This window comes from Lithobates pipiens, unplaced genomic scaffold (assembly GCF_037356315.1).
Source record: "Lithobates pipiens isolate NorthernLeopardFrog02 unplaced genomic scaffold, aLitPip1_a1.2 Scaffold_8, whole genome shotgun sequence".
In the NCBI taxonomy this organism is placed as follows: Eukaryota; Metazoa; Chordata; class Amphibia; order Anura; family Ranidae; genus Lithobates; species Lithobates pipiens.
The window spans coordinates 75,205,903-75,226,703 of NW_027507903.1; the positions used below are offsets into that span (position 1 = coordinate 75,205,903).

Genomic DNA, 20,801 nt, shown 5'->3' on the forward strand with positions numbered 1-20,801 from the left:
TCTGAAGAGTCACCTGAGCTAGTAATCGCTATTCCATTGATACCTCCTACAGTCTAACCAGCTGAGAAGTGGCATTTTGGCATCAATAATTGTCTGGAGTTTGTACAATGCTGCCTGCAGAGACAAGTGATCACACCAACCTGGCTGCTAATGTAAATCCTAGTACATACCTGATGCAGCAATTACCCTGGTAGCACCATCTAGAATATTGACTCAGTTATGTGGAAGTATTTTATAACTAACCCACACATTATATAGTGTGCAAAACGTTAAACCTGTGCTGCATCAGATGTCTTGATAATGATATAAAGAGCTGAGACAAAAATGTACCAAAACCAGGTTTCAAGACTTCTCTGTCAATGACAACCAGCTCTTCAATGGCCAGGCTTCACTCACAAGCCAGCTGCTCTTACTATGAAGTTGTCGGCATGATGATCACCTCATCTCATTTCAACAGAGAAGTCTACTACACTACTGAACCATCCTGCCTTCATAAAAATTCTCTAAATAAATATTAATAAAAATGCCAAACCAAATATGTGGAAATAAAGTTTTCCTCTTGAATCCAAACAAAACATATAAATATATGTATTAGCCTATTTAGATTAATACCGGATAAAATGCATATTCAGTAACTGTGCTGTGGTTGGCAGATGTTCATATGCATAGCCCAGCAGGGGATCTGTTGGGATGAGCAATAGTAATGAATGGAAACAGCTGAAAAAAAAGCCACAATGCATTTGCTTGTGTATGGAGTTCATTTAGATCAATGCACAAGTTCAGGATTGGTTCTGGACTTACACCTAATGCCACCTTGAAAGGCCTAAATGTACCTACCCTTACAATATGCTCTTCAAGACAATTTGCTACAACTAACTTCCTCAGATTTTCTTGACATAGAAATTAAGTAATTTAAAAAGTAGTCCTATACTGGGATAAACACAGAAGATGCCATTGAGGACTTCTGCCTGGAAATGCTAGTCATCGCAGCCCGCCCATTCAACAGCTGCAGCCTGCGCACCCGGAAAGGCGGCCGGGTGAATATGGATTCGCAGTCAGCGGTGACAGGGCGCCGTTGGAGGGATCTGTTCTGTAGGCAATAATATGCTAGTATGCATTGTATACTATACAATTAAAAATTGCTCGCTCTAATCAGTTTGTAGCACAGTAAAGCCTTTTTTAAATCAGGAGGTATTTACACATCCTAATCCACCACATATCATCCCTCCCCCAAAAAAATTATGAGCAGTGCCCGGTTTCCTCCATACAGGATGCTTGCCATTCAGGCCAAAGAGTTCAATATTTGTTTAATTGTACCAGAGAATTTTGCTTCTCATGGCGTGAGAGTCCTTCAGGTGCCTTTTGACAAACTCTAGACGGGCTGCCATGTGCCTTTTACTGAGGAGTGGCTTCCGTCTGGCCACTCTACTATACAGGCCCGATTGGTGGAGAGATGGTTGTTCTACTGGAAGGCTCTCCTCTCTCCACAGAGAAATGCTGGAGCTCTGTCAGAGTGACCATCATGTTCTTGGTCACCTCCCTGACTAACGCCCTTCTCCCCCGGTCGTTCAGTTCAGCCCACTCTAGGAAGAGTCCTGGTGGTTCCAAACGTCTTCCATTTATGGTTGATAGAGGCCACTATGCTCATTGGGACCTTCAATGCTGCAGACATTTTCTGTATGCTTCCCCAGGTCTGTGCCTTGATACAATCCAGTCTCGGAGGTCAACAGAAAATTCCTTGGACTTCATGGCTTGATTTGTGCTCTGCCATGCACTTTAACTGTGGAACGTTATATTGGAAAGGCACACCTATCTAATCATGTCCAATCAATTGAATTTACCACAGGTGGACTCCAAGTCATACAAACATCTCAAGGACTAACAGTGGAAACAGGATGCCCCTGAGCTCAATTTTGGAAAAGGCTGTGAATACTTATGTACATGTGATTTTTTTTTTTTTTTTGTTTTTTTTTAAGATTTGCAAAGATTTCAAACAAACTTCTTTCATGTTGTTATTGTGGGGTATGGTTTGTAGAATTTTGAGGAAAATAATGAATTTAATCTGTTTTAGAATAAGGCTGTAACACAACACAACATGGAAAAAGTTATGTGCTGCGAATACTTTCCGGATGCACTGTATATTTGCAGGATTGCTTCTTAACAGCCCTAAAGAATGGTTTTATTTTTTTTAAATGTACTGACATCAAATGAACAGTTGGAGGTGGAGGAGTGGTGCAAGCTTGCACAATGCGCTTCCGAATCCTAGAGCAATACCTCTCTAATAGAGGCCAACTACAAGGTACTTTTCAGTTGGTATAGGTCACCAGTAAGAATAGCAAAGTGTGTCCCGGGAACCTCCTCAGTGCTTCAAGGGGTGCGGGCAAGAAGGATCAGTCTTTCATACCTGGTGGAAAGTGTGGAAATTTTGGACTCCAGTGTATAATGTTATCTACTCACACAAGTGAATCTGGTCAAATCTCCCCAGCAGGCGCTGTAGGGACGGTTACCAGAGGGATTACCGAGACACACTAGGAGACTAATCGCATTTTTTTTTGGCTGCCAGAATTGGTAAATCATGGAAGTCTCCCACGATCCCATTTGAGTCATTGAAGGCCAAGTTATCCTGGATTATGGTCAACGAAAGGCTCTCGGCACTGTTGAATAAGTTGGCCTTCAACGAAACCTGGGATTCCTTGGATCAAACATCTGTCAAACCTTGATTGGAACAATGGTTACTCTGTTGGCTGGATATGGTGCACTCGTCCTCCTTTTTTCTTCCTCTTCTTCTTGTGCATTTGTCCTTTCTCACTTTCTTTTCCTTGATTTTGGTTATATGGTCATAAGGATGTTTAAATTGGTCTATCAAGAAACTGGTGGGGAAATTTGGTCTCAGAGCTTACCTCAGTTCCACTTACCAAATTGCTACCCACCATGGTTTTGAATTAAGGGGTGGGAAACTGTTTGCATTTGAAAACCCTTGTATATGATAGCCATACCTTTCAGTGTACATTTGCTTATGTTCTAAGCTGTTAATGTGCCCTATGTCCTATTATAATATTCTTGTGAATTTGTGTATGAAAACAAAAAATAAATAAAAATAATTATGGAAATGAAATGTACCGACATGGCATTGCCTACAGTAAAATAGGCATTGTTGCACATTGTTAAAACCCATGAATTTGGCCAGTGTGACAGTCTTTTTTATCATGTAGGTATAGCTGCTCTACAAAGAGTGTGTGTGTACAAAAAAGTATTTCTTAAATTCTTTAAAAAAAATAATAAATAAATAAATATCAGACATAACATTGGACATGTACTTTTTTTTTTAAAGCTTTAGTCCAGGTTCACACTGAGCTGTGGGAATGAAGCCGTGCGACTTCAGCTGAACTCACAAAATTTCACTCCCGAATGTCAGTCTAGATTTTGGCCACAATTTCAGAGACATCTGTGCAGGTTTCTGCACAGATGTCAATGTAAATTGCAGCCCGAAATCACAAAAAGTAGTACAGAAACTTTTTTCAAATGCAGAGTCGTACCAATTAGGACAGTGCCATTGCGGGCAATTGCCGCCGATTTAACATTTAAAATCGCACGTCGAATCGCACAAGTGTGAACCAGGGCTAAAAAATACAAAATCCTGCCTAAGAGCAGATACCACAAAATAGTGGTCACAGAGCACAGACCCCAGGAATTAAATAAAATTAAATTACAAAAGGTTTTATTTATGGGCCTTCCTTATAGTGTCTGCTCTTGGGTAGGACTTCTGTTAAGGACCCATAGCAGCCCCCTCTTCAAACTAATAGGCTTGAATCAGCATGCACATTTTCAAGACCTGTCCAACATTTTAAATTCGTTTTGCATATTCATGCTTCAAGATATTGTGCTTGATAAGAATTAATTCACAAATAGAATAGTGCATAATAAGGTAGAACTATAGACAACACTTTGTTTTTCATTTTGTATATAGAGTAAGAGACGGGTATAACCCTTGTAAAGTTTATTTTAGCCATCTTTGTCCCATTGGAGAGGTTTACCTTCAGTTCCTGTTCCATAACCATATAACCAATATGAAGTGAGAGGAAAACCGTGCGGATTAAGGATATTTCTTGGAGACCCTCATGCCGCCAGAGCTAGTGTCCCTATTGGAAGGTTCCCCCTTTACTTTTATGGGGTCAACCCAAAATTTGTGAATTTTCTTTTACTTTCACTTTCAATAATGGTAAACAGGGCAAATAGAGAGGGTGAACTTCCCTAATGGGGACAAAGGCACCAATAAAAAAATGACAGGTGTTCCAATCCATCTCTTTAATCGAAAACTAAAAGAAAAAAAAAAAAGTTTTGCTTTTAGTTATAATTTAAATTCCAATCTAGGTTTTCTAAAGACAATAAATGACTATAACTGACTCTAGTAACTTAAGGAGAGGAAATGGCACACACCATTACAGAACTAGGTCTACGCTGCCACACGGCTTAATCTTTGAGGTTATTAAAACCACACTTGTATGTATATACATACCTTTTGTTCTTTATTTTTCAGACGGTCACATCTGGAACAACTCCTGGCAGCCTTTCCTTGCTCTTGCTTGGCACAATCACACTTGGTTGGATCCTTGTTCTCATCATGGGTTGTTTTCGGTTTGTCCTGGCTCTCTCTGAGTTTTGAACCATCGCGGTCCGAACTGACATAATTTTCTATACTATGAAGTTGATTAGTATGATCAGACCCTTGTGCTTTCAATGCGTTATTTTCTATACATTTAGTCTCTAATGCCTGGCTACCTCCACAGGTTTTCAGTGCCACTACATTTCGTGAACAGTTCTTACAGAAATCACTTTGAGAACAGTCTCTGCTTCTGTTTTCAGTCTGCTTGTTGTTGCTGCTGCATATGTGGACATTAGTCAAGCTATGGTGTGAGATGTGGGTTACTTTACTGGTATTTTTTTCGGTCTGGTCATCTTGTTTAAAGTCACATATTTCAGGCAAAGTGACTGAATTTTCTCTTGTGGATACAGATAGTGCAGTTGGTGCTTGTTTACTTGAAAAACTCTGAAAGGAGTTAAAAACTTGCTCACTAGGTTGAATTAAAATAAGTTTCCTTCTAGCTTGTGGTTTTGGTGAGGTTCTACCCTCCAGACTGTTGCGGGAGGAAGTGATGGGTGTATCTAAAGATGGTTTCAGTTTTCTATCCAGGCTGTCAGGGGTTAGATTCAAGTCTGAACTGAGAGTATTTATGACAGGTGTTTCTTGCTCTATCTTGTTAAAGTTTTCATCTTCAGATTGGTTTCGGAATATTTTAGAACATATAGTGCTGGAGTCGTGCAATTTGAAGGAACGATTAGTTATGTGTGCATTTGCTGGATCACACTGTAGCAAATGTTGTGCAATTCTTGCTATTACTTCTTGACGTTCTTGAATTAAGGTGCCTATCAGGGGGTTGGCCTCGGTTGGCTGGTTTGCGTGCAGATTATTAGGTGTATCAACCAAAGATAGGGATTTAAAATTTCTAACAGGAGAGTCTGGTGGAGCTCCCTTTAAATCGCCGACCATACTAAAACCTTGAACCTTTGATGGAGATGTCCCAATGTCATAAGCACTGCCACCTCCAGATATTAACTTGATACTTGTGGCAGGAATAGTCAGATTCATGCTTAGACTTGTTCTAGCTTGCATTAAACCTTCAGGTCCAACAGTCCATGTCTGCTTGCTACAAGAATGCTGAGAATTGAGGACACCATATTGCCTGCTCTCCTTCAGCTCTCGAGGCGGAAGAACACGCTGCTCATGCGTGGAGAACCTCTTTTCATAGAAGCCAAGATCACTATGGATGCTACAGTTCAGCACTGGATAGTTGGATTGTCTAGGCAAAGACTGGACACTGACTTTCAAGGCCACATTGTGAGAGACATTGGGAACAGGAAACACATGCTCAGTTGGGGTATGTGTAAAATTCCACTGCAGTTCTCCATCAGCAGGACTCACTCTGAAAATATATAAAGGAGGACAGACAATTAGTCCCTTTCACATACTTAACTAAAAGGTTCTTGTTGGACAGTATATGCAATCATCTAATTTCATTAACCACCCCGACTGAGCTAAACAGCCTATTTGTGTCCCACATGCTCCCCCGTTCAAACATCACAGCTCACAATGGGAGGGATTCAGCAACAGAGGCAGTGTGGTCAATCCAGAAAGCATTGGGCGGGACTAGATATAGCTAAGGAATGATTAACAATCCACAGGCTTGTTAATTGGCATTGGATATGCTGAAAGCAACACACCCTGCAACATCAATTTCATTCCACTGTAGTGCAGGCACCACAGCCTATATGAAAGTGGCAACTCTGCTCCAAATTCAGAGAAATGCAGCATCATCATAGGAAGCTGCATAATAAAGCTCTGCAGCACATACAGTATACTTTATACCAGGAGGTTCTAGTTCTACCTTAAGATATCTGGGATGGACCACAGAGCCAGGTGTTGCATTGCCGATTGTTTTTTATAACACCAACATATTCTCCAACAATACAATTTTGAGGCAAATACTGTATATGAACTAAACCTGATCAGTATTAAAAACTTTCTAAGGTTACAGTGCTAAACTGCAGACACTTTAAGTACCTGTCCTGGTTTTCCAGTAAATCCCGGTTTCACTTTTGACCCTGCTTGAATTCAAAGCCTAGGCTGTACAGTGTACACCACACCTAGATTTTGTAACTGAGCCACATCTCTGCCAATGCTAAAGCCGGCCATAAAGTGTTTGAATATCGAATGTTTCAGCAGGCACCCGCTGAGATTCGAATCATGTATGGGCAGGCTGAATGTACCCAAGTTGATTAATAGATGAACTTGGGTATAAACAGCCTGCTGGATTTTACATGCGATTACAGCTAGTGGCTGCTAGGAAAAAAATCACTGTGTTCTCCCGGTGGGGACGGCTTCCCCCGCCGGGAGAACACAATGGCTCGACAGGAGGGTTTCCTCCATCAACACTGTGTTGATAGGGGAATCAAGTGAATTTCTTTCCTACAACTAAAGAAATTCACTCAGTCTATGGCCAGCCTTAGTCACATTCCTTGCCATTTAGCCATCAAATGCTTGAGACTCTGTCAACTTAGGCACTTGCATTTAAAAGCTAAATGACAAGGTATGAGGCTTAAAGTGGATGTAAACCCGATTCATGAAATCTGAGCTGGGCACAGGTTTGTTCTTCTGTTATCATCATGATAACTTCTGACAGGTTCTCTGACAAGTGATAAAACCAGCCTGAAATTTGTGTCAGGGAGGGTGCTATAAACATAAGCAGAAAGCTGCTTAACTCACAGGACAGCTCTAAAAAGTCTCTGCCTATCTGGTGGATGGTGTGTGCCCTTCTTCCAATCAGCTGTCTCCCAGTGTAATCCAAGACTTCTCTCGCAGTGCAGAATGAGGAAGTGAAAAATTCTAACATGATATGCACTTTCTAAGAATGATATAAAGCTAAAGACAGCAGATATACATGTAAAACTTATGCAGGGAGATTTGTTTACTCTCTGTGTATCATCTGAGGCATTTCACTTCACTTGGGATATATGAGGGTTTACATCCACTTTAAAATTTCAGACCAGCAAAAGTTGCCCTTTCCAGAACAAGCCAGTTTGAGAGTATTACAAATATTAAAGAATGGTTTTAGTGGGTAAGGTGTGCAGGAGAGCAGTGCGGTGGTTATGACTTTGGGTAGTGTGCAGGAGAGGAGTACAGAGGATATGAAGATGACCGATATGTGCAAGGTAGCCTGGAGTGTATAAGGGTGGGCAGTATGATCTGGAGTACTATGTAATTATGGTGGGTAGTCTGAGCAGTAGAGGAGAGAGAACTATATGACAGCAGTAGTGATGGACGAACGTTTCGCCCGGCGGTCGTTTCGCGGCGAATTTCCGACATTCGCGGTCCGCACGTTCGAACGCCTTTTTCCGTCGTTCGCCGCGGCGGACTTACGTGTTTAATGTATACAAGAACTTTAACCTTTGGTGACACGTTTATCATGTGATACAGGACAGCCAATTGAGACATGACAGCACATGGACACTTGGACATTCCCCCTAACCTATAAATACACCCGATCCGGTGGCCATTTTACATTCTTTCTTCTGTTACGATAGGGACAGGTTCCTGTGTGGAGTAGGGAGAGATAAACCACTAGCTATTTGGTACACAAAAGTTCTTTTCAGGACTGGTATAGGTGTTAGGTGTTGATAGGTTTGCTGTGCTGCTGATTCTTGCAGCAGCCTGAGTGTCTTTTGTTAGTTTAGAGAAAGGGAAAGGACGGTGTATGCTACAGGGACAGCCAGATTAGTCTTTCATCATCATCATCATCATCATCATCATTAGCTGTTACTATCAAGGTCCACAAAAGAGCTGTTCCAGTAACCACTAATCGTTCTCTTTTTTTGCCAATTTGTATAGGGACAGGAAGGAAGCAGTGTTGTCAGGCAGTGAGGGTAATTTTAAAGACTTGCTGTTATTATTAGTTCCACAAAGGTTCTTTTCAGGACTGGTATCAGTGGTACAGTAATAGGCTTGTACATGTATAATATTCTTTCTTCCAAATATAGAAAGGATATTATACTTGACTGCTGCCCTTCTGCTGCAGTCTGCTAAACATTCACAACTCACTTGTTCCACAAAAGTTCTTATAAGGACTGGTAACTTGGTATAGGGTGCTACGGTACATAGGCTTGAGTGCGGTACAGTCTGCTGTTCTGTAAGGACCGCTATCGGTCCACAATAGATAGGGTTGACGTGCACCACTGCTGACCGCTGCCCTATACTGCAGCAGTCCTTCAGCGGTATAGGGACTGACGTACAGTCTGCTAATCACTAACACACAACCTGCTTGTTCCACAAAAGTTCTTATAAGGACTGGTAACTTGGTATAGGGTGCTACGGTACATAGGCTTGAGTGCGGTACAGTCTGCTGTTCTGTAAGGACCGCTATCGGTCCACAATAGATAGGGTTGACGTGCACCACTGCTGACCGCTGCCCTATACTGCAGCAGTCCTTCAGCGGTATAGGGACTGACGTACAGTCTGCTAAACACTAATACACAACCTGCTTGGTCCACAAAAGTTCTTATAAGGACTGGTAACTTGGTATAGGGTGCTACGGTACATAGGCTTGAGTGCGGTACAGTCTGCTGTTCTGTAAGGACCGCTATAGGTCCACAATAGATAGGGTTGACGTGCACCACTGCTGACCGCTGCCCTATACTGCAGCAGTCCTTCAGCGGTATAGGGACTGACGTACAGTCTGCTAAACACTAATACACAACCTGCTTGGTCCACAAAAGTTCTTATAAGGACTGGTAACTTGGTATAGGGTGCTACGGTACATAGGCTTGAGTGCGGTACAGTCTGCTGTTCTGTAAGGACCGCTATCGGTCCACAATAGATAGGGTTGACGTGCACCACTGCTGACCGCTGCCCTATACTGCAGCAGTCCTTCAGCGGTATAGGGACTGACGTACAGTCTGCTAAACACTAATACACAACCTGCTTGGTCCACAAAAGTTCTTATAAGGACTGGTAACTTGGTATAGGGTGCTACGGTACATAGGCTTGAGTGCGGTACAGTCTGCTGTTCTGTAAGGACCGCTATCGGTCCACAATAGATAGGGTTGACGTGCACCACTGCTGACCGCTGCCCTATACTGCAGCAGTCCTTCAGCGGTATAGGGACTGACGTACAGTCTGCTAAACACTAATACACAACCTGCTTGGTCCACAAAAGTTCTTATAAGGACTGGTAACTTGGTATAGGGTGCTACGGTACATAGGCTTGAGTGCGGTACAGTCTGCTGTTCTGTAAGGACCGCTATAGGTCCACAATAGATAGGGTTGACGTGCACCACTGCTGACCGCTGCCCTATACTGCAGCAGTCCTTCAGCGGTATAGGGACTGACGTACAGTCTGCTCACTTCCTTGACCCAAAAAAGCACACCGTACTATATGCCCCTACCCTCCTCTTTGAAGAGGTTGAGCGGTGTCATATTTCTACTGGGGCTGCTTATGATATCCCTGTGCTGTGCTGACTTCCTCCTGGGGGTTCTTATTATGAAGGGATCACACTATCCCTGTGCTGTGCTGACTTCCTCCTGGGGGTTCTTATTATGAGGGGATCACACCATCCCTGTGCTGTGCTGACTTCCTCCTGGGGCTGCTTACGGTGCTGCTGTCAGTGCTGTATGTCACGGTGCTGCTGTCAGCGCTGTATGTCACGGTGCTGCTGTCAGCGCTGTATGTCACGGTGCTGCTGTCAGCGCTGTATGTCACGGTGCTGCTGTCAGCGCTGTATGTCACGGTGCTGCTGTCAGCGCTGTATGTCACGGTGCTGCTGTCAGCGCTGTATGTCACGGTGCTGCTGTCAGCGCTGTATGTCACGGTGCTGCTGTCAGCGCTGTATGTCACGGTGCTGCTGTCAGTGCTCTGTATTACGGTGCTGCTGTCAGATGCCTCTATCACGGTGCATGTGTCATTCCGGTATGTCACGCTGCTGGTGATCATCTCCTGCACCCTCTTCTTTGCCTACCCTGGTCCCTGACCTTCCCTCTCCTCCATTGCCTTCATTAGCTCCATAGTCCTGAATTGTTAGAACAATTTCCCAAATAAAATAAAAATGCTTGTAGTTATCGATCCCAAATTCACCTCATACATGTATTATGTCATTGTCCAGATGGTGGGACTACGTTTTACCCCCTAATAATTACCACGTGGCCGCAAATTCGACATGAAGGTTTGCAAAGTTCGCCTCCCATTGAAGTCAATGGGGCCCGCGGCGAACGTTCGGTTTCGCGAACGTTTGGGTCCGTTCGCATTTCGCTTTCGCGAAACGTCCCGTCGGAAGTTCGTCCATCACTAGACAGCAGGTTGTATGGGATGGTGAGGAGTATAAGCAGCAAAAATTATATAGAGTAATGCCGATAGTATGGAAGTAAACATGTGCAGGACAGGAGTGAAAAGTGTATGGTGGCAGGCAACATGGTAAGAGAGGAGCATGGAGGCCATCACTGTATGCAAGAGGTTGGACACGTGCTCTAAAGGGAGTAAGGTGGGAGGTGAAAGATGTGTCAGTGGAGAGAGGAGGTGACCATGAGAGGGAAGTGTGTCAAGAAAGGGGGGAATGAGGCCAATAGAGAACAATGTCTGTTATAAAGGGGAGAGGGGGGCCTTGAAGCAGCTCAGGAGAGGTTACTATGGTGATGCAGTGAGAATAATAATGTGTAGGGCAGGGTCTGATGTGCTGTTAAGTAAGGAGTTTGTTGTTGGGGGGGGGGGGGGGATTAGGCTGGGAAGTAATGTGCTGTAAGTTGGGTGGTGCACAGAGGTAGGTCTGTCAGCAATGGGTGAGGCGGTGTGATGCAAATGTGCTGCGCGTGTGAAGAGACAGGTTGCACTGTGAGCAGAGATGCATTCTGACTGAGAAGGGATGCGCACACAAGGAAGGGGGTCACTGAGGTTGTCGGGAAGAAATTTGTGAACTGTAAGAAGCATGTGGCCATGCTGTGAGCAGGAGTGTGGTACCTTGGGGCTAACGGGTCTGATAGCTATAGTGATAATTGCATACAGTGATTGTGACCTGCCGAGGGGGACAGAGATGTGCTGGAGGTCTGGTTTGAGGGGGGGGGGGGAGGAAAACAGTGGCAGGGTGTTTCCTATGTTGCAAAGATGTGGTGTGGAGGAAACCACTGCCGCTGTACTGCCTCTGCTGAGCCACCTGATGGTGCAGAGTGAGGAGAGAGTGGATGAAGCCAAACTCATTATAGACAGCCTGAGAAGCTGCAAAAATTGCAGATCTGTGGAGTGGACTTTGGAGGCAAAGACAGGTAACTGTTGCAAGAGTAGATGTGGTGTGGCAAGCGCAGGTGATGGTTGCAATCTTACCGATGTCCTAGCTGGGGTAGGGCACAGTGTATCTTTCAGCTGTGCTGCCTGGGGATCAAAAAGGTGCTAACACTGTTACCTTACAACATTACCGGACATATCAGGTTCACTTTGACGACTAAAGATAACAAAAAAAGTGTCAAAAGTGCTGGCTAATAGTCAAATTGTTTTTCCTTTTTGTTTTACTGGATGTTGTTCTCGTTATTTATTAATTCTGGCTTGGTGGAAAGGGTTATAAAGATCCTCCTATGCTTCCAGAAGAAAGGTACAAAAAAAATGTGAAGCAAATGTGCTTCCTGACTGAGCTCGGATATAACGTCTGTTGTTAATTTGTGATTTCATTTTTTTTTTTTTTTTTATATAAATATGGTTTAAAGTGATACTTTGTATTTTTGGTTTCAGTAAGCAAAAAAACAGGAAATGAGAAGAATCATGTACATATTGTAAAAGGTATTCAAGGTTAGCTGGTGTGCACATCAAAGATAGGAAAACCTTACATCAGCTGTTAGGGAACATGAAAGAAGAAAATGTCTATTTCCTGCCAACACAGCTTGCCATCTGGGTGATGAGGCAACTTTATGAAGAAAGTAACAGGATGGGTTTGTAACTTCTTATGTACGGTGGACCACCAAGTAGGCAACTTAATAATCAGGGAAAACATGCAACAGCAGGCCTATTTTGGAGGTGGAGGACACAGCTTATCTTGTACACATGAGGGGGGGGAGAGTGCAATGATAAGGAAGTGCTACAAGCTTGTGTTCATGATCTTATTGTGGATGTGCATATTCATCTTGAATTAAAAGCAGCATGTTTCCATTTGCAAGAGCCCCAACATGTAACATACTTCCAAAGCTTCCTATTAATGCATAAGTATACAAATGAAATAGCCAATAAGCTATATAGGAAAAAAACAAATAGCAAGCAGGCAAAGCCTATATGGCGAAAGGAGCATAGCATGTCCCTTCTGGGAATAAAACAAACTTACCTGCCTGTTTTTGGCATGTCTTGGTAATGGAATAAATACACTGCTGCAGCCATTAACTGGACTCAAGTCATTTTGGTCCTGCTAATGAAGATGGCCAAAGATCCTGATCCCAGAAAACGACCAAGTGAAGATGTTGGCATTGGCAAGTTGAGTATATTTCCACTTTAAATCCTAATGCCATACACACACACGCAATCGTTTTTTCCGTCGGAATAAACTCTGAAGGTTTCTCCGACGGAATTACGCTCAAGCTGTCTTGCATACACACGGTCACACCAAAGTCCGACCATCAAGAATGCGGTGACGTACAAAGGGACTAGAAAAAGGAAGTTCAATAGCCAGTAGCCAATAGCTTCCGTCTCGTACTTTCTTCAGAGCATGCATCATTCTTGGTATGTCGGAACAGCATACAGATGAGCGGTTTTCCTGATAGGAATTGGTTTAGTCGGAAAAATTTAGAACATATTCTCTTTCTAGGTCCATCAGAAATTTGACATAAAAAGTCCGATGGGATATACAATGAAAAGCTCCCGTCTGACTTTTTCCGCCAGAAATTCCGCTCGTGTGTTCACTGCATAACTCTTTCACCTTTAATTTGCTAAAGCATGGTATAACAAAGAATGGATATTTTTTCCCTAAAATATGGTTACTACAGTTTAAAGGCAGGCCATAAATGATGCAATTTTCCTTCCACCGGGAATCCCTCCCGCAGCGCTATTGCATTCTGCCGGCAAGGAGCCTTCCCTGCCATCAGAACACAATGATTAGAGCTGCCGGCTATAGATGGCGGCACAAATTGTTCGGATAGATCGAAATTTGTCTGGTCCCTGCTAAATCAGCCAAATTCTGGTTGGCTGTGTCCTCTGCACCCGCCTGCACAGCAAAGCTGCAGCTGACAACTCAGCGTGGGATCAAGTCGGATAGGCTTCAAAAAAGCGATGTACACTGGTTTCTTCTTTACAGGATTAGATAGGTTAGTGTTAGATCGTGGATGTCTGTCGATGTCGATATTTTAGTGTTGGGGTGCACTTATCCTTTAAGTAATGCAGGTATTGATATGAGCACTTTCTTAAGCTACAGAAAAAAGCACATATCTTAAAGGGGATCTTAGTACCCAATCTGTACGACTAGAGATAGAAACCTTTTGACTTTTGGTCTGGCCCAGAAATGCAAACCTCAGGACTTTGCAAAGACTGCTAAACTAAACTAGTTAAACCATAACTCACATGGCGTCATCTGCACTTCATGCTGTTTGTTGAGGAAAGGAAAGCTAATGCTGCATATTTATTTGCGTTAGGGACCAGTAGAATGAAAAGCATTATCAAAAAGGTTTATTAACATAATGTATAAAAATCTTGTGCCTGCATCTGTGGCAAACTGGCTTCATGTGCATTCTATTCTATGCCCAGATTATGTGAATTTTGGTAAAAGGTACCTTAAGTTTCAATTCATTGCATAACAATTAGGGCCTCTTAGGGAAAAAAAAAAAAAGAAAAAAAAAAAAAGTCAACTCACCTGTACAGGATGTTGCGTGGTACAGCCCCATGGGAGACACTCAACCAGGCGCTCAGCTGGGAAAAGAAAACATAGGAACGGACTGCCAGCAGTAAGGTCTTCTCTTCAATGAAACGATCTCCACTCCTAACATATAAAAACATTGCACTTGGTGAAAAAAAAAACTGATAAATATACTTTGTGTTCCTGTAAAACAATGTAAAAATGGATTCTGCTCTGCAACTCAAATAAAACATTCATTACAGTGTACCATTACAAAACAAAAACATTTCAAGAAAAAATACCACGGGGAACATTTTGTCCCCTTTCCCTGTGTATCCAATACCATGACAGATAATAACACTGCATGTGACTTTAACCAGAAGCATACCGCATGCTGGGAAAGTCTGCAGGCTCTTAGAAGTAGAGAATGAGCAAGCGCTGTTCAAGTAAAGTAGCTGCTGTAATTATCCTGGAAGTATCAGCTTTGCCCGATCTACAGTAAATCTAATTGTCCTTTTTTTTTTGTCTATTTGGATGCAGCAGTCTGTTTCTGCAAAAGCATCCTTGTGCATGACCAGATATTTTTTTTCTTGTGGTGTAAACAGGACAGCTGTATATAAGTGGATCTATAAAAGCATAGCTCCCAACTGTCCCCGATTTTGAGGGACTGCCCCTTATTCGGAACAAAGTCCCTCGTTTTGGTCCGATCTATATAGTTGTATATACAATGCACTAATTATCTATCAAAAAGGGTTTTACAGTGCTAGATCTTTTATCCAGTTTCTAAATGGCTGCATTTGTAAATGCCAAAAGCCAACATAAAAGGAATAGCAGTTGTACGTTTAACCAATCTTTTTTGTACAATTCTCCTTTAATTGGGGTGTGTCCCAAGCCTACATACTTTTGCTAATAGGTGTCCCTCATTCCCATCTCAGAAAGTTGGGAGGTATGATAAAAAGTGTGTAGCCTATAAGATAGGTATGTTTACTGCTAATAAGTAGGGATGTGCTTATGTTCGGACATGAGTCTAAACTGCCCAAGTTAAGCCCAGTCCACACATATTGAAACTCAGACTGACGAAATGCATTAGGGCAGAGCCAGGCTTTGGGGGGAGATTTACTAAAACTGGGGCACTCAGAATGTGGCGTGGCTGCGAATGGTAGCCAATCAGCTTCCAACATCAGCTTGTACAATTAAACTTTGACAGTAAAACCTGGAAGCCGATTGGTTTCTATGCAGAGCTGAGATTTTGCACTCTTCAGCTTTACCAAATCCTCCCTCTGTGTGTGTTGATCGGCAGCATTGAGCTGTGCATCAGGCTGGGTCTCCTCTCATAGGGCAGCCGGCTGTGTGTGAGAAAGACAGGAGCGCTCACTACCCACTGCTGTGGTCTGCTGGGGGACATTTTGGATGCTTTGTTGTATAATTTAAATGCAAGTTCTTGTGGTTTTGTGTCAGTAAAAGGCTTTTAGTCCTATGGTATCACACTATGTATGGCCTCTTCCTTTGTATGCTCACTAGTGGAGAGATTAAACTTCAGAAGACAGACAGCTCAGTGATTGAAGAGGCAGCTTTCATCTTTCTGGGTGTCATAAGTGCAATGGTCATATTTCTAAAAGTGTGGTATTATTATTTGGCGAGTGCAGATTCATGTGGGTGGAGAACAGCACATGGGGTTTGGTTTGGAGTTCTAAGGGTGGATGTTAGGCCATCACCACTCAAGAGTGAAGAAAGAAGCTTTGTTACTATTATTTTTTCTTTTTTTTGACACTATTACTTTGCATTAGTTTTTGAGTTTTTTGGGGATTTATGTACACATTTACTATTGCAAGTAGTTTCAAAGTGATTTCATTCAGCTGATTAGAATTATTAGAGTATATATATATATATATATATATATATATATATATATTTATCTATCTCTCTCTCTCTCCCTCCCTCCCTCTATCTCCCTCTCTCTCCATCTATCTATCTAAAATATGTTTTGCCTTTTTTTGTGATGAGTTAATAAGTGGATATATATGCACGTATCGCTGTGTTCTTCGTTCTGGTTTATTTATATTTTATATCTAATGAGTTGTAAACTGCAATAGTTTCCTTGTTTTATTCTGTGGTTTAAATATGCTTTGTTGTATCATTTAAAATGTTAGTATAATGGTTTTGTTTTAATAAAAGACTTTTAATCCTATGGATTGAAGAGGCATCTTTCTCCTTTCTGGGATCTCGTCAGTGCAATGGGCATATTTGTAAAAGTGTGGTAATATTTGGTGAGTACAGATCCTTGTGGGTGGAGGACAGCACATGGTGTTTGGTTTGGCGTTCTAAGGATTTGTATACACTAGCCTACATTTACCGCAGCAAAAATGTGGCGTGGTTTGGCATTTTCCCACGGGCCGGTGGTCATAACGTTCCCATCCTGAACGTGGTATTTATGTGTTCAAGAGAGGGAGGTTAAAGCTCACCTAAAAGCGGCAGCTCCTAAACTCTACTAAAAGCCTGTGTGTGTACATTGACATTGACATTATGGAGTGGAGTTTAGGAGCTTTGGCAAAAAAAAAAAAAAAAATTGCCAAAAACTCCTAAACACAAGTTTAGGAGCTGCCAGTGTAGGCTAATGTACATGAAGCCCCTTTCACACGGCACTGTCAGTTTAGCCACGTTAAAAACGTATCAGTTCTTATCCATTGCTTTATCCGTCTTCATCCATCGTAAGTTCTGTTAATTTCCGTTTACATCCATCTTCCGTTAACCACCTTTTACATACATTTTTGCATCAGTTTTGATCCGTTTACAGCAGTTTTTGTGGCTTTCATATTACCCGGAATGCATTGCTTCTCCCATGCGGCACTGCAGTTTTTGAGTGACTTGATTTTGCTGTGTCCTTGCTCTGTCCTTGTGTGTGTCATTTCTGTTGTGCAATAGATTTCATAATTTTTGGGACAGTGCTACATGGTTTGTCATATTTGCCTATATGTGTAGAAAGGAGAGCAAGTAGATTGTGGCTAGGAGACTGTCGATTTTGGACTCATCCCATGCTACTGAAGCGGCCTGAGGTTGAGTTCACATATAAAAAAAAAAAAGAAAAAAAAAGATCCAAAAACGGATCTTAACTGATCGGATGTTGATGGACATTGTCCGTTAACGTCAGTTAATATCCGTTTTCATGGATCGACGTACCCTTGCACATTCAAAAAATAAAATTGGAAGCGGAGGTGAATGGATGGTCATCTGTTTGCCCATTGGAATGCATTGTCGTCCCTTGACAGATGGATGAAAAACGGATAGATGGTCCAATCGTGTGAAAGGGGCCCAAGGTTGGTATTTGGTCATCACCCCTCAAGAGTAAAAAAATAAGCTTTGCTACAATGGTTTTTCCTTTTGGCACTGGGGTTTATTTGCTATAGAAATCAAATAAACACCTGTATCACTTTGTATTACTTTTTTGGAGATTTATGTACACATTTAATATTGCAACTAGTTTTGAAGTGATTTCTTTTAGGTATGTATATAATGTTTTTCCTTCTTTTTGTGACACATTAAATGAATGAATATACATGCACAGAGCACTGTATTGAACTTGATTATTCATTCTGGTTAATTTCTATTCTACATCTAAGTTGTACGCTGCAATAGATTACATTTTTTATCTTGGGTTAAAATGTGCTTTAACCACTTCCCGACCAGCGCACGATGATGTACGTCGACAGAATGGCACGGGCAGGCATATTGGCGTACAGGTACGTCCAATATTCAATGCCGCCCTGCCATCGGGAGCGTGCCGCCAGCGGCGCGCTCCCGCGCTGGTCGGGACCCCCGTGAGTCCGGTCGCGGGACCCGCGGACTCGATCGCCGCGGGCATCCCCGCGATCGTTTCACGGAGCGGCCGAATGGAGGAAATGCTGTGTAAACAGCATTTCTCCATTCTGCCTAGCAACTAGTGACGCTGATCTCTGCTCCATGTGATTGGAGCAGAGATCAGTGTTCACTAAATGAAAGCCCAACCCCCCCACAGTTAGTAACACACCTCTAGGAACACTTAACCCCTACACTGCCACCCCCTGGTTAACCCCTTCACTGCCAGTGTCATTTACACAGGAATCACTGCATTTATATAGCAGTGATTACAGTATAAATGACAATGGTCCCAAAAATTTGTCAAAAATGTCCGATGGGTCCCCCACAATGTCGCAGTCACAATAAAAATCGCTGATCGCCGCCATTACTAGTAAAAAAAAAAAAAAAAAATTATTAATAAAAATGCTATAAAACTATCCCCTATTTTGTAAACGCTATAACTTTTGCGCAAACCAATCAATAATCGCTTATTGCGATTTTTTTACCAAAAATATGTAGAAGAATATGTATCGGCCTAAACTGAGGGAAAAAAACGTTTTTTTATATATTTTTGGGGGATATTTATTATAACAAAAAGTAAAAAATAATGCGTTTTTTTCGAAATTGTCGCTCTATTTTTGTTTATAGCGCAAAAAATAAAAAAATCGCAGGGGTGATCAAATACCACCAAAAGAAAGCTCTATTTGTGGGAAAAAAAGGACGTAAATTTTGTTTGGGAGCCACGTCGCACGACCGCGCAATTGTCAGTTAAAGCGACGCAGTGCCGAATCGCAAAAAGTGGTCTGCTCTTTGACCAGCAAAATGGTCCGGTCTGCAAGTGGTTAATGTACCAAGAGCAAGTTAAAAAAAGGAAGAAGAAAAAAAAAAAAAGTAACAAAAAAACACAACAAATATGATCCACTTAATTTCTGTGTTCATGTAATCACTCCCTAGTCACCCGATTCTTGTAATTAGTTACATGTCACACAATTTTGATAGAACCTGAAGAGGCTGGAAACCAAAAACAAGTTTTCCTGAAGTTTATTTAGACAAAATGATGCTCTCATGGCTCTTTGAGAAAAATAAAATCAAATTGCCATGACTAAAATGGGTATTTATGACAGTAAATTCTTACTTTCTGCATTTGCAATCATTTAAAGACCCGTGGCAGTATTTGGCACCACAACACAAGAACAATCCAATACACAGAAACAAAGAAGCCAGGGCAAGCTTGTAAACAGTTTACGTTAGCAAAGACTGTAAAGGAAAAAGGAAACGCACTGTCTGGGAACTGGCTCCAGGGTCCACCTCTCCAGCAAGAGGGCATCTTGTTTCATTGCAGGATCATTTAAAACATTCCCTTCTGTGCCAGAGCCTTCATCACTATAGCAACAGTCTGGTAGCAGCATCACCTCCACCATGATGGGAATATCATTTCTCCACAGCAGGGTGACCTCAGACCTAGTTTTTCTAGCTTGACGACACTACAGGAGGGGAAAAAAAAAAAAAGAAAAAAAAAAAAGGTTAGCGCAGACAATAAAATAGTTTTACAGCCCAACTCTGGGAAAAGGTAAAAATACTTCCTGGCAGTATGGAGGCAGCCCCACTGCAAGCATTAAATGCTAAGTTATGTCTAGCAGAAAGGAAAAGTATTTTTACTTACCTGATCCTCCTCTCCTCCAGTAGATGGTGCTCCCTTACACTCCAAATGTGAAATGTTCCTCAGTATATCAGTCTTGATGACATCAGAGGGCATCCAAGCACCCCTTTCACACTAAGGCAGTTTTCAGGCGCTTTAGTGTTGGAAATAGCCTCTGCTAAGCGCCTGAAAACCGCCTCCCTTTCATTCCAGTGTGACTTTCACAGTCGGGCAGTGCGCTTACGGGACGTTCTGAAAGGTCCTACAAGCAGCATCTTTGGGCAGGTTGGGAGCGCTGTATTTAGCGCTCCCAAAATGTCCTTCCATTGGAATGAATAGGCAGCCCTTTTTAATTCGCATGAAAAGCGCCGCAAAAAAAGGAGTCTTTATAAGCCTATTTTTGGGGTTAAATGGGCTCGGCTATCGGCCGAAAAGTGGTGTAAAAGCTCCGCTAAAACGAACAACACTTTAGCGCTAACCGTGTGAAAGCAGTCTAAAGCACAAGAGGCTACTGGGACTGGTCCCACAGTATGGAGGATCGGTGTGTAAAATGCTTTTCCTGGTCCCCTAAACCAGAACTCCCCAAACTTTTTAAACAAATGAACCAGTTTACTATCCTTCAGACTTTAGGAGATTCAGTGGCCCACTATGGCCAGCTGGAGCAGAAAATGCCTCGGGCTTGGTGATCCTGTGAGAGTAAAAAAATTACATAGTCGTCTGTGGGACGGAATGGTGCCCCATCCTTGGCGTCAGCGAGAGGAATGGTGCCCCATCCTTGGCATCAGTGGTGGCAATCGTACCCCAGTGTTGGTGTCAGTGGGAAGAATAGTGTTCCAATGTTTATATCGGTGGAAGAAAATATGGCCCATTGCTGGTGTCAGTGGAAGGAATGGTGCCTTATCCTTGGTGTCAGCATGAGGAAATAATG

The 20,801-nt window shown here is 42.4% G+C and overlaps 1 protein-coding gene across 1 annotated transcript in view; it reads right to left on the reverse strand.

The window, feature by feature from the left end:
* The window catches only part of ATOSA (atos homolog A), a 116,501-nt gene that overhangs the window by 21,814 nt on the left and 73,886 nt on the right, over positions 1-20,801 (reverse strand). Inside the window, exons 3-5 of the mRNA XM_077468348.1 lie at positions 19,516-19,718; positions 14,419-14,544; positions 4,517-5,981 (exon numbers count right to left, since the gene is read on the reverse strand). Coding sequence (XP_077324474.1) covers positions 4,517-5,981; positions 14,419-14,544; positions 19,516-19,718 — 1,794 coding nt within the window. The remainder of the gene's footprint in view (positions 1-4,516; positions 5,982-14,418; positions 14,545-19,515; positions 19,719-20,801) is intronic.